This window comes from Thalia democratica, chromosome 1 (genome assembly GCF_965202585.1).
Source record: "Thalia democratica chromosome 1, ktThaDemo2.hap1.1, whole genome shotgun sequence".
Classification (NCBI taxonomy): Eukaryota; Metazoa; Chordata; class Thaliacea; order Salpida; family Salpidae; genus Thalia; species Thalia democratica.
In genome coordinates, this window is record NC_139165.1 from 157,002 (window position 1) to 172,348 (window position 15,347).

The 15,347-nt window shown below is 26.1% G+C and overlaps 1 protein-coding gene across 1 annotated transcript; it reads left to right on the top strand.

Moving 5' to 3' along the window:
* Positions 1-326: 326 nt before the first annotated feature.
* On the top strand, positions 327-13,905 carry LOC145832095 (uncharacterized). The gene is made up of 10 exons (XM_082939455.1): positions 327-575; positions 865-979; positions 1,669-1,767; positions 5,526-5,638; positions 9,092-9,212; positions 9,774-9,853; positions 11,602-11,751; positions 12,170-12,350; positions 12,670-12,823; positions 13,503-13,905. The coding sequence occupies exons 1-10, from the start codon at positions 346-348 to the stop codon at positions 13,625-13,627; spliced, it is 1,368 nt and encodes a 455-aa protein (XP_082795581.1). The 5' UTR covers positions 327-345; the 3' UTR covers positions 13,628-13,905.
* Positions 13,906-15,347: the final 1,442 nt, after the last annotated feature.

Sequence of the window (15,347 nt, forward strand, 5' to 3'; positions counted from 1 at the left end):
AAAACATTTTGATTAGCTAAATCTTTTAAATTTATTTTTTTGTTAAACAATGTAAAAGAGGTGTGTGTATATCATAGGTTGATAGCCTTTTTTTTAAAACTTAATAGTAAGAATGTTTAGTTCAAGCTGTTACTTAGTCATAAAATAATCAAGAATATGGTAATTTTTTGAACAAGCTTAATCAAGTTTTTTTTACCGAAAGATGCTATTCTAACCTAGGGTTGTACTAAACATAAATACTAGTTTTATTATAAAATAAAATAAGGATGCACTTAATTATTCTATGCAAATAATTTATGCTAATTGTGCAAGTTAAAAGATAACATTTCAAATAACACAATAACAATGGCAAGTCACCTATCAAAATCAATTTTAAGAAGATTAGAAGCAACAACAGCCCAACTAAGATCACTTTCAACAACCTCTTCACAAAACAAAGTAGTAGAGCAGTTCATACTCCCTCAAAAAATAGACGATTCACCAAAAGAAGATCTGAGCAACAGTTTTGAAATAGTTAATTCTAATGCATCTAAATTCAGAGGGAGCAACTTTAATTTTCCATGTTTAAACAGAAGGTTTTTAAGATTATTATTTTTCTTTGGACAAATCAACTCTTTAAAACAAAAGAAATAAATTTTAACTAGAAGGTTTTAATTTTTGAGAACTCAGTGTTGCTTTAAAAATGTTTTAATTTTATGCATTTATTATATTTTATAATAATTGTAAGTACTTACACTGTATTTATAAATTTATTAAATTAGTACATGTTTCAAAGTATTAGTACAATTTACGATCTAAACTTTTTGTTTGTTGTTTATTTCAATTTTGTGTATTATTTCTAGATAATGAATTTTTACATTTTAGATTTAAGGGAGGTAAGGAACCAGATTATTCTAACACAACAACTGGATTCAAACTCTTCACATACCAAAAACAATTTAATCTTTTCTATAATAAAGGAATTCTACCTAAAGTTGATGTTAGTTTGCACAATTTTGAAAAGATAGTTTTGTTTTCTTCTTGTTCTAAAGTACTCCAAAGTTAAACATAAAACTAAATGACTATAGCATTTTAATAAGTTGATTAGTTTTTCATAATTTGTTGTTCTATTATGTTAAAAATCTATTTGTCTTTCGCATAAACTATAGGTTTTAGTTAACTTAAATAGAACACAAGTTTTAGTGTTTTTTTTAGTTTTTGCAAATTAATATACAATCTTACTAGTACATCAAAACCAAATTTCAGACTTTTAATTTTAACTCAAATAACTTAACAGTTCTGAGTTAAAATTTAGGGTTAATAAATGCCAAAAGCAGAAAATTTGTTCTTGTAAAATTCAATTTTATTTTTCACACAGATATATTTGTTGTTATAGAAAGTATAATTGATGTTTTCCAGATTTCGCATAAGACTTTTTAAGTTTTTTTTACACTTACAAAAAAATTTTTTTAGATTGCTGATGTAGAATATATACTTACAAGTTATTAAGATTTTGAATAAAACTTTTTAAAGTATTTTTTTAGACTTTGTTTGAAACTTACTTATATCATTTTCAGGTTGCATATGAAATTTTGAAAGTACTTACAAATCAGATTGTGCACTTTTTTAGTTCTTCCAGAACTTTTTTATTTTTTTTAGACTTACAAATCTTATATATATGTTTTTCAGATTGCTTATGAAACGTGGGGAAAATTAAATGAAGATAAAAGCAACGCAATTTTGTTATTCACAGGTTTATCAGCAAGCTCCCATGCCAGATCTCATGAGGTAAAAATTAAAAGTAGATGTGGTTCACTACTAATATTAATATGTAATATTTGTAAGTGATATAACAGTATGTTTTGAACCCAGCAAGATCTAATGAGGTAAAAATTAAAATTAGATATGGTTCACTACTAATATTAATGTGTAAAATTTCTAAGTTTTATAACAGTATGTTTTGAACCCTGCATGGTCTAATGAGGTAAAAATTAAAAGTAGATATGGTTCACTACTAATATTAATGTGTAAAATTTGTAAGTAATATAACAGTATGTTTTGAACCCTGCATGATCTAATGAGGTAAAAATTAAAAGTAGATATGGTTCACAACTAATATTAATGTGTAAAATTTGTGATATAACAGTATGTTTTGAACCCTGCATGATGTAATGAGGTAAAAATTAAAAGTAGATTTGGTTCACTACTAATACTAATGTGTAAAATTTGTAATATAACAGTATGTTTTGACCCTGCATGATCTAATGAGGTAAAATTAAAAGTAGATATGGTTCACTACTAATATTAATATGAAAATTTGTAATATAACAGTATGTTTTGAACCCTGCATGATCTAATGAGGTAAAAATTAAAAGTAGATATGGTTCACTACTAATATTATTGTGTAAAATTTGTAAGTGATATAACAGTATGTTTTGACCCTGCATGATCTAATGAGGTAAAATATAAAAGTAGATATGGTTCACTACCAATATTAATGTATAAAATTTGTAAGTGATATAACAGTATGTTTTGAACCCTGCATGATCTAATGAGGTAAAAATTAAAAGTAGATATGGTTCACTACCAATATTAATGTATAAAATTTGTAATATAACAGTATGTTTTGAACCTAGCATAATCTAATGAGGTAAAAATTAAAAGTAGATATGGTTCACTACCAATATTAATGTGTAAAATTTGTAAGTTTTATAACAGTATGTTTTGAACCCTGCATGATCTAATGAGGTAAATATTAAAAGTAGATATGGTTCACTACTAATATTAATGTGTAAAATTTCTAAGTTTTATAACAATATGTTTTGAACCCTGCATGATCTAATGAGGTAAAAATTAAAAGTAGATATGGTTCACTACTAATATTAATATGTAAAATTTGTAATATAACAGTTTGTTTTGAACCCTGCATGATGTAATGAGGTAAAAATTAAAAGTAGATATGGTTCACTACTAATATTAATGTGTAAAATTTGTAATATAACAGTATGTTTTGAACCCTGCATGATTAATGAGGTAAAAATTAAAAGTAGATATGGTTCACTACTAATATTAATGTGTAAAATTTGTAAGTTTTATAACAGTATGTTTTGAACCCTGCATGATTAATGAGGTAAAATATAAAAGTAGATATGGTTCACTACTAATATTAATGTATAAAATTTGTAAGTGATATAACAGTATGTTTTGAACCCTGCATGATAATAATGAAGTAAAAATTAAAAGTAGATTTGGTTCACTACTAATATTATTGTGTAAAATTTGTAAGTGATATAACAGTATGTTTTGAACCCTGCATGATTAATGAGGTAAAAATTAAAAGTAGATTTGGTTAACTACCAATATTAATGTATAAAATTTGTAAGTGATATAACAGTATGTTTTGAACCCAACATGATGTAATGAGGTAAAAATTAAAAGTAGATATGGTTCACTACTAATATTAATGTGTAAAATTTGTAATATAACAGTATGTTTTGAACCCTGCATGATAATAATGAAGTAAAAATTAAAAGTAGATTTGGTTCACTACTAATATTATTGTGTAAAATTTGTAAGTGATATAACAGTATGTTTTGAACCCTGCATGATTAATGAGGTAAAATATAAAAGTAGATATGGTTCACTACTAATATTTATGTGTAAAGTTTGTAATATAACAGTATGTTTTCAACCCTGCATGGTCTAATGAGGTAAAAATTAAAAGTAGATACGATTCAGAACTAGTATTAATGTGTAAAATTTGTGATATAACAGTATGTTTTGAACCCAGCATGTTCTAACAAGGTAAAAATTAAAAGTAGATATGGTTCACTACTAATATTAATGTGTAAAATTTGTAATATAACAGTATGTTTTGAACCCAACATGATCATAATAAGGTAGAAATTAAAAGTAGATATGATTCACAATTAACATTAATGTGTAAAATTTGTAATATAACAGTATGTTTTGAACCCAACATGATAATAATGAGGTAAAAATTAAAAGTAGATATGGTTAACTACTAATATTAATGTGTAAAATTTGTAAGTGATATAACAGTATGTTTTGAACCCAGCATGATTAATGAGGTAAAATATAAAAGTAGATATGGTTCACTACTAATATTATTGTGTAAAATTTGTAAGTGATATAACAGTATGTTTTGAACCCTGCATGATCATAATAAGGTAGAAATTAAAAGTAGATATGGTTCACTACTAATATTAATGTGTAAAATTTGTAAGTGATATAACAGTATGTTTTGAACCCAGCATGTTCTAACAAGGTAAAAATTAAAAGTAGATATGGTTAACTACTAATATTAATGTGTAAAATTTGTAATATAACAGTATGTTTTGAACCCAACATGATCATAATGAGGTAAAAATTAAAAGTAGATATGGTTCACTACTAGTATTAATGTGTAAAATTTGTAAGTGATATATAACAGTATGTTTTTAACCCTGCATGGTCTAATGAGGTAAAAATTAAAAGTAGATATGGTTCACTACTAGTATTAATGTGTAAAATTTGTAAGTGATATAACAGTATGTTTTGAACCCAGCATGTTCTAACAAGGTAAAAATTAAAAGTAGATATGGTTAACTACTAATATTAATGTGTAAAATTTGTAAGTGATATATAACAGTATGTTTTTAACCCTGCATGGTCTAATGAGGTAAAAATTAAAAGTAGATACGATTCACAACTAGTATTAATGTGTAAAATTTGTAATATAACAGTATGTTTTTAACCCAGCATGTTCTAACAAGGTAAAAATTAAAAGTAGATATGGTTCACTACTAATATTATTGTGTAAAATTTGTAAGTGATATAACAGTATGTTTTGAACCCAACATGATAATAATGAGGTAAAAATTAAAAGTAGATATGGTTCACTACTAATATTAATGTGTAAAATTTCTAAGTTTTATAACAGTATGTTTTGAACCCTGCATGATTAATGAGGTAAAATATAAAAGTAGATATGGTTCACTACTAATATTAATGTGTAAAATTTGTAAGTTTTATAACAGTATGTTTTGAACCCTGCATGGTCTAATGAGGTAAAAATTAAAATTAGATATGGTTCACTACTAATATTAATGTGTAAAATTTCTAAGTTTTATAACAGTATGTTTTGAACCCAGAATGGTCTAATGAGGTAAAAATTAAAAGTAGATATGGTTCACTACTAATATTAATGTGTAAAATTTGTAAGTAATATAACAGTATGTTTTAAACCAAGAATGATCTAGGGTAAAATATCAGTTTATAAATAAGATAGACTATTTTATGCAGTATATCTGGTAAATGTAGTGAACATTTAAATATCCAGAGACAGAAAGTATGTTAATCATAACATCAAAAGCTTAATAAAGAAAAATATAGAAAAATTCTTATCCTAACATTAGAATATAGGCTCTGTTTAAAATAAAATTGAAATTTTTTTTAACAAGTATTTTAACATAACAGAAAATTTCAAGATACAGTTAAACTAATAATATTAGAGTTAAAACTTATTTGAATATTTTTATTAACAGAAAAACAGAAGATCTGGGTGGTGGGAGAAATTCATTGGACCTGGAAGAGCTCTCGATACAAACAAGTTTTATATTATTTGCTGCAACCAGCTAGGCGGGTGTTATGGATCTACGTAAGTATATATACTTGAATTAATAAATGTGATTGATTAAAATAACTTAAGTGCATAAAAAGCTCAATCACAAGCCTATTTGTTCAATAATCAAACAGTTATAATAATAATATTATGCTTATAGCTGATACATTAGTTTATTAACTCTGTTGAGTTTTAATTTTGAGATATAAAGGCTAGAAAACATTTTTGTAACTTTTCTGTAGTTGTTCTACAAAACAGTTAATACTGTTCGACTTGTTCTGATTTTTTTTTCTTAAAATTGATAATTTAAGTTTGTTAGTTCTTTGAATTGCATCTGAAGCTAATTAAAGGTAAAAATCCAACATTTAAGCTTATACCAGTACAGTTGATTAGTTTAGTTAAGCAAATTCACATACATAATAACTGAACTTGTGAGTTCAACTATTGTCTTTAAGTTTGGTTACTAATTGCCAAGTCACTGTTGATGTTTGCTTACTGGTTAGCATTCAGTTAGTTGGTAAACATGTTGTTCATTTGTTAGCAGCGTCTGCAAACTGTTCAATTGTTGTTGTTGTGTGGTTTTAAATACTAAACAAGAAACTTGTATTAAAGCTTGTTCAAACAATGTTTATCACTTGACTGATAAACATGTTTTTGAAGCTGTAAATTGTATATGCTACAAGTAGAGCTGTTTACAGCGGTAGTTAAAAATTTTTAAAAGCTTTACTGAGTTAATCACTAAGTAAAAACTCTGTGTACTTAATTAAATTGTTAAGTCTTTTTTCGTATAAAAACTACTTTCATCAACTTGTTGTATTTATAGCATTTAACATATTGAAGCTAATCTAATTTTGTTTTACCTAAAAGAAATTGCTCAATAAAATTTTTGTACAGACTGCTGTGCATATTACAGACTACTGTGCATATTGCACAGGTGCATACTAAGATAAATATTGCCTTATATTGCACTACTTTAAAAACTAATGTTATTTAACTATGTAATGTTTTGTTTCCAAAATCAACTTGACTGTAAAAAATACACCATGTGTTTGAGTTGTAAGTTATGTGTAGGTTTAGTTAATTTTTCATTCAAAGTTACATAACTTTTGTTATATAAAGCATCACTGTTGCAAATGATTGTGTATTTTAATTTAACAAAAAATTCTGTAATTCAGCCTTGGTTTATTACGTAATCGTTACGTGATAATATCATGATTTTAAAAGTAATACTCTACAAATTTATTTTATAATTAGATGAAATAATATTAATTTCACTGCTTGTCACATAATTTACCATGTGTAATAAGAATTTTTTAGAGAATACTAAAATAGTTTATTTAGAAAACTTGAAAAAGTATTTTTAATAATACTAATAACCTTTTTAAGAAAATATTGATGAAAGTCTACCCAATAAATTTTTTTATTTTACTGCTTTTGAAACGTTTGTAATGCTTCAAAAGAACTCATTAGGTACCAATAAATATTTTAAAGTTTTACAGCTATAATCATTTAGATTTCGAATAATATTAAAATTATGTATGTAATAATAAAGTAACCTATAACTTTTTAATCATTTAAAATACATAGTTTAAGGGTGTAGGGCGTCCACTTTGACTTTTACAAGTTGATCTTATTTTATAGAGTTTTATCTGAGCTATCCGACATTTTAACTGCTTGAAAAAACTCAAAGTATTTTTTGAGATATGATAGATCAAAGTCGGTAACCTCAATAGGTTCCTAATGGAAGGCGCAAACTAAAAGCGCAAAAAAAAAGACCATTTCACTAAAAATCTATTTCCTGCTTTATTTTTTAAGCAATCTTTTTTAAATTTTCACCGAAAATGTGTTATTAAGTTTTATAAAGATTGAATGCAGGGTTTTTTTTTAATTTATAAAAATTAAGTTTTTATTTTAAAAAACCACCCTTTTTTTTGTTTTTTTTATCTTAAATTTTTATTTTTTGATATTTTTTAATTTCCAACATTCAAGTCTTATAAACTATAAAAGGAACATTTCCTGAAAGTTTGAAGTCTTTAGCTAAACAATGAAGGAGAAGATAGGTTTTTAGTGATATTTTAAATTTCTGAGAAAATTTACCACGCGGTCTATGCGTTTGTATTGAAAACTTTTTATGAAAATTACAATATCTAAAAAGTTAAGTAAGATTTTTCAATTCTATAAAAACTGGCTTGTAGTTTGTACTTTATGCTTTCATATAAGATCCAATGTTATTTTTAGTAAAAAAAAAAAAAGTCGAACCCCCCTATGCCCTTAATGTAAATATCTAAACTAAGTGTTTTTAGATACTGATAAATTTTGTAAAATTTTCCACTCAGTGAACTTTAAACCTGTTTCATTAGTTAATTTTATTAACTTAATGTTTGCTCATTTGAAATACTGTTTGAATTTTGAAATATTGTTTGAGTTTGGTCCAGCCCAGTTTGTTTAGTGGTTTTTTCTGCAATGTTAAGTACAAATTGTTAGCAGTATATTGAAGTAAACAGTTAAGTGGACTGATAAGTTTGTTCTAAAGTACATTGGTAATTTATTTTCAATGTCAAATTAAAGTTCATAATTTGTGGTTACTCAATTAGCTATTAAAAAGTTTGTTCTAGGGTTCAATGTTTTGACGTGGCCAAAAATTTTTGTATAACTGTATATCAAATAAGTTTATAGCTCGGTTTAAATAAACTGTTTATTTTTTCTGGAAGCGGTACAAAAACAAATTTTTCAAACATATTATAACAAAACCACATTAAAATTTAAAGTTGCTTAAAGTAAGACTTGAATACATTATTTAACAACTTAAGGACCATATATGTCAACATTTTTTATAGCATAATGATGTAGAATAACCAAAAATATCTATTAAAAAATTGTTTTGGTGAAACTTATGTGCTAGTTTAATTTAGGGTTGCTAAATAAATTATTTAGTTTTCACTCTAGGACTAATAACTTTTAAAACAAGTATGAAATTTAAAACGTGATAAGACTGTTTTGAATGTCACGTTTCAAACGTAATAGTAAGTAATTTTAACACGTAATTCTAATACTTTGAAAATGTTTTAAGCAATAATTTTTAAATTGCTTGTTTTTATAAGATTTACTTACTTATTTGAATATAAAAATTTACATGTTATAAAGTTTTTAAAAATAATAGAATTAGACCACTGGTCTAGTTAACTAACAGATTTAAAGCAGAAAACAAATAATTAATATATACATTGTATTTTTTTATTCTCTTTTATACCATCTTTTACTCTCACAAGTAAAATATATTATTTAAGCCCTGTAAAAATGGTTCTATTTGGTTTATTTTTTTTATTGTTTTTTATATATAGTTTGTTGAACAACAAAAAAAAAACGCCCATAATGTTTGGTCCTTGGACCTAGTGCACGAAGAACCTTTTGGTTATCGAGTCATACATCACGGATACCTTTTAGTATCTTTTCCAGAATATTATATAATATTTTATTTCTATTTTACAGGGGTCCATCTTCAACAAATCCTTTAACAGATGAGAAATACGGAACTCACTTCCCAATGATTAGTGTGAAAGATATGTGCGATTCACAAAAATTACTGATAGATCACCTCGGTATTAACAAAGTGAGTTGAATTGAATATAGAATAATATAATTATCTGTAATACAGTTTGAATCAGCTAAGAGTGTTACTAAGTGTTGGTCATTTTTTGAGTGTAAAGTATTAGAAAATGGTAGAATTTTAACCTCAACACATATATATATAATATGTAATGTTAAAAGGCGTTAAATCCTGGAGATCCTGATAAGCTAAGCTTATCGGATTATATACCACAGATGTTCTTGTGTTAAAACTTTATTTCAACTGACGGCGTTTCACTGCTCTCAAATAAATTTAAGAACATTTAAGAACAAATAATTTATTTGAGAGCAGTGAAACGCCGTTAGTTGAAATAAAGTTTTAACACAAGAACATCTGTGGTATATATATGTATATAGAATTAAGTTATTTAACTTGATAAATTAAATCTTACACACTGAGACCACCCTAAAAGCTTTATTATTAAAAAGGTTTATTTCAAGATGTAAAACTCGAGTCCTTTGAATTTTACATCTTGAAATAAACCTTTATATATACATATATATATATATACATGTATAAAGCTATTTATAATATTATTTACAGTTGTACGCTTCAGTTGGATCTAGTTTAGGTGGGATGTGTTCGCTAACAATGGCAGCTTTACACCCAGAAAAAGTTGAGAGGTTTGTGTTGCTTATTTGATTTATTATATAGCAAAAGTGTGAAAGTGTTTACCACGACTAAATTTAGTTATTTAAATATATAATATCTTTGAAATGTTAAAATATAGGACTCACTCATTTTAAAACTAGAAACTTAAAAGGACAGAGTATTTTATTAATTTGAGATCAATTGGCTCATCTTTTAGTTATCAGCTGAAAAATATATTTTAAACATCAGTATCTATTTTGTTGTATACCGAATTGTATGGTCCATGTAAACAAATTTATTGCACAAACAGTTTAGCTGTTGTGTTAAAGTAATGTTAAACTTAGGGTTTTTATTTTTACTTTTTAAAATAAGCACTACACTCAAGAATTTATTGGAACAAAAAAAAGTCTTAAATTTCTGAATAATATCAAAAGCAAATATGAAAACTTAACTAAGTTTGAAAATATTGTTAATAGAACAAGGTGTAAGATGTTTGTTCCATTATTAAGATGATGTTTGTTATGTGTATTTGAAAATCTGTAAATAAATGTTGTAGGTTTAAAAATAGTTTTGGACTTTAAGGTATCCCCGTATAAACTTAATTTCATGAGAATTTTCAATAAACACGTTGAAACACACATCACACAAATGTCATGCTTTTCAAACAAGCCACCAAATATTTTGTTCATGTGTTCACTATGTACACACACATACACTACTCATGCTCATGTCGTTAAATTACCATGCCGGCAAGCGTGTCTGTGACGTCATAATGTAAATAGTATGACGATGATATGACTTGCTGTCTTCAATGTTTGAACTTAAACTTGTGAATTTTCTATAGATTAGAATAAAATTAGCAAACATCGGTTTCTATTGTCAACTGTTACACAATATTGGAAATTTCATTACTTCAAACAATACCATAGTTTTACTTAACTGTTTTAATATTTGTACTTGAAGTTTTTAAGTTTCAAAAGATTAAATAACAGATCATTCTTATCTTTATATAAGTATTGTTGATGGTTACAAAGTTTGTATAAAACATTACATGGCTTGATGTAACTTATTGTTTTGTAGAGTGTTTATTATTTGATCAAAGCAAATCATAGTTGACTTGTGAAATTGCCATTGGAAAATAGCAAATATCGATTTTTTTTGCCAGTTTACATTAGATATTTGCTTTATAAAGAAAAATTTTAATAAGGTATTACAAGGCATGATGAAAGACCCTTTATATTGGTAAATATCGGCGTTATATTGCTTATTATTTCACAATTTTTTTAAAGTGTTAGTTTAAAGTATTACACAATCATAAGTAATATTTATAGTTTTACTTAAATTTTTCAGTTTTATCATTTAAAGTTATGAAACATTTATACTGTAAGCAGGGTTGCCAAAAAACCTAGAAAAACCTGGAATTTGACAATTTTGACTAAAAAACCTGGAATTTTCAACAATTTTAACATGATCAGTATTAAAATTTCGATATAACACAATAAATCTGTTATAAAAATAAAAACAATTTGTCATAATCAAAGGTTTTTTTATCAAAAAACACATTTAAAGTAGCTTTACAGTATCTTTTCAATATTTTTATCCTAATTAACACAGTTTCTTACCTTAAAATTAACTTCAAACTAAAAGTAGACCCAAAAATGTGTACTTTTAAAAACCTGGAGAAAATTTGAAAAAAACATTTAGCAACCCCGTGTAAGTAAATAGTACACAAATATACAACACAATAGTAAACAAATTTTAAAACAAACGAAATCAACAGATTAGTGTCAATATCCGCTTGCACTCAATCCTTACCATCTACAATCGCATTGAGGTATCTACAAAGAAGATGCATTATGGAGGATACTAACTGGAACAGGGGCCACTATTATGGACTTAATTACCCAATAAGGGGAATGAAGTTAGCTAGGTTGGTGATTTTTGAGTATTTCACAAGGTATTATTGTTGAATTTATAACCCAATAAGGGTAATGAAGTTATCTAGGTTGGTCATTTTTGAGTATTTCACAAGGTATTGTTATGGACTTAATTACCCAATAAGTTACCTAGGTTGAAAGTTTTCAATGTAAATGCTTGATTTAAATATCGATCATCAAAATTAGTTAATTTTATAACTGTTGCTTTAAGTTTTCAGTTTGATATTTATTAAAAACAAGTTAACTAAACAGTTATGCTTTAAAATGATTCATTTAAAGACGAGCGTAAATTTTACATGAAACAATTTTCTATTTAATTTTACTGAAAATTTTATAACATCACAGAGAGTTAGCAACTATGACTGATTACTTGTAATAGTTTTCATTTAAATTCTAATTATGACGTCACAGAGAAATAGCCACTATGACGTACCGATCATCAAGTGAGTGGGAGTCGAGATTTGGGAGGAGTTTTATCGAGGGGGAATCCCCTAGTTTGTGCCATAATTTCCAAATTGAACAATACATCGAATATCAGGGACTTCAATTCGCCACTAAATACGACCCCAACTCATTATTGTATATTAGTAAGGTGAAAATGTTTATTTAGAATTTATTTATTATTAATGAGTACGACCCCAATTAATTATTGTATGTTAGTAAGGATGATAAATGAATATGACATTCAAGTGTATTTATTTGTTTTTAAGTTTAGGCTTCTTCCATTTTTTAAATAAACCTTATACATATACAAATGTTTAAAAATCATGGATATGTATAATTTAGATAGAAGTTGTTTTTGTCTTTAAATATAGATAAAGTTTTTTAATATCTTAAAAGAACCAAAAAACTTAACAAATTGATACTAAATCATGTACCCTATAGCTTAAAGACTTATATTCATTCTACAGGCGATGGATTTGTTCGACATTCAAGATTACTTTCCTGGTAGGAACGCTTACGAACAAGTGAAACAGATACCATCTCTTGTGATGGGGGCAAACACTGATCAACTGTTTCCCATTCATCAACAAAGAGAGATGGCCGATAAGCTGAAGAAATCTGGTTTGTTTAAATATTAGTTACACAATAAATAAAACAATTAGTTGTTAAATAACTCGGCTTGTTAATTAGTACATTCGTTTAATTATAGAGAATATAATTTCTAAAATTATAAGTGATTGAAAAAAACTAAAAAACATTTATTTGCATGAATTTTATTTGTAAATGTGATATTCTACTTCTCTATAGATTTTGCATAATAAAATGTTGAAGGGCTTTTTTGATGTAGTAAATCAATGATGTCATAAAGGGTTTAGATGAAAAATTTGGTTAAATTCATAGGTATTCTATTAAAATCCACCCGCGTTCAAAATTCACCTTTTTTTTTACTTTATTAATTTTTTGTACTTTATTTTTAACTTTTACTATCACTGTTACCCCTAACCCTTACCCTCGATCGGTAAGCGGTTATCGAATTTGACTGGGTGGATTTTGATCGCGGGTGGATTTTGAACGTGTCCCAAATCATTTTATCCGTCTTTAGAACGCTTCATATAATAAATGTTTTTGCAAAATTGAATTAAAACTTGTTTTGAATTGGAAAATAAGAATATTACTATTTTATGAAATTACCCTTAAAGTTTTTCTGAAGATTTTTTTTTTATTTAAGTATAAGTAAATGTGGAAACAATTATGTTCATATTATTTCATCTAATCTGTTTATAAAAACTACATTTCGCAGGAAATCGGAACGTGACATTTTTCGAGTTGGACTCGGTGATGGGTCACGACACATTCTTGTTGGATCTAACTTCGATCGGCCACGCGGTCAAGGGTTTCCTTGAAAACGATCTCAACATTTCCTAGAATAATATTATTTTATGTGTGTTTTAATGTTATAAATGTTTTAATATATTTTGGATTTTTGTTTTATAATAGTTTTGTATATGCTTCCAAAGTATTTTTGTGTTATTCTGGAAACTAATGTATTAACATTTTTATTTATAAGTACTTGGTAATCACAAACTTCTTTAGGAATATATTTTTATACGCACAATCTTTTAAACAAAAACAAAACTTTATAGGGATTGTTTGAGTTAATTTTGTTTTTTTGTTTATAAAAAAATGTTTTATACGTACCTTCCCATTGCCTTTAATTGAATCATACATCTTTAATTTTAAATTAATTATGACAATTCCAATCAAGTTTTACTTTTAATTGTTATGTTTTTTTCCATAAATATATGATGTTTATACTACTTTATAGTTAAGTATAAAGTTAGTTGTTAAATAATTAGTTTATGTTAATATAAATAACACTTAATTCACTTTTGATATGAATGTTCTAGTTTACAATCGTCTTTGTGATTCCAAACATGTTTATCATTATAATGTTGCTTTTTTTAGTAAATTTTGATTTAAACAAAATATTTTTAAATTTTGAAATTTTGTTTTTCTGTTTCTAAATAGCTGTGATTTTATTTTGTTTTGTATTTAGCTTTGAATAAAAATAGCTCTTGTACTTTTTTTGTTTTTATTATAAAATTAAATAGATCAGTTGTATAACTAGTCTTACAGTAAAATTAACATTGTCAGGGTTGCCACTCGGTCAGGAAAAGTCAGGAAAAACTTTAAAAATTACAAAAGTCAGGAAAAAATGGGGGTTTTGAAAAAATGTCAGGAAATTTTATTTAAAAAAAAGAAAAAAAGTCAGTTTAAATTTACAAAATGCCTTGTTTTCCAAAGCCTTCAAATGGTGAAAATTAATTAAAAGTCCTTTAAAGTCAGAAAAAAGTTCCAAAATTTTCCCAGAAATTTACAATTTTTTTAGATTTTATTTTCAGTGCCTTCATCTGGTATAAATTAGTAAAATATCCTTTTAAAACTGAAAAAATTTTCTATTAACATATTGAACAGCTTTATACAGTTCCAAGTGTTAGATTATGTATTTTAGAATAAGTTTAATTTAAGATTTTGATTTAAAAAAGTCAGGAAAATTTTTGTAAAAAGTCAGGAAATTTTACTCAGCTTGATCAGTGGCAACCATGCATTGTACAACTTTATAAACTTCTAAAAGTTTACAATTTATTTTAAAAGTTAGTTTCCAACCTTTTTTTAGCAATACATTAGAACAGTCGAGTAAAAATTTAGCTGTTTAAACTACGTTACGATACAAGTACGTTTTACCAAAGAAAAACTATTCTGGTCCTGCTAGAGTTACCACTACTCGAGTTCGATTTGTCACTACCTGTCTTATCATTCTCGCGTTATTGAAAATTTCAACAACTCCAAATTGTGATTCACATGGCATTGAAGTTTAATCAGCTCCAGCATTAAGCTGCTCAAAAAATTTAGTATTAAATTATTTTTATATGATTAAGATGCAACTGAATTTGAAGATTCGGCTTAAATAAGTATTAGTAGGTCAAAAGTAATATTTAAAAAGGTATGCAAACTTATCAAATAAGTTTAATTAAAAAAAACTTCAATTAATCGTAAATTTTTATTTTTATTAGTGGGATCAACAGCTACAGCGTTCCACCCAACACACCACCCCTGATGATAACTAAATTTTAAAAATTATATA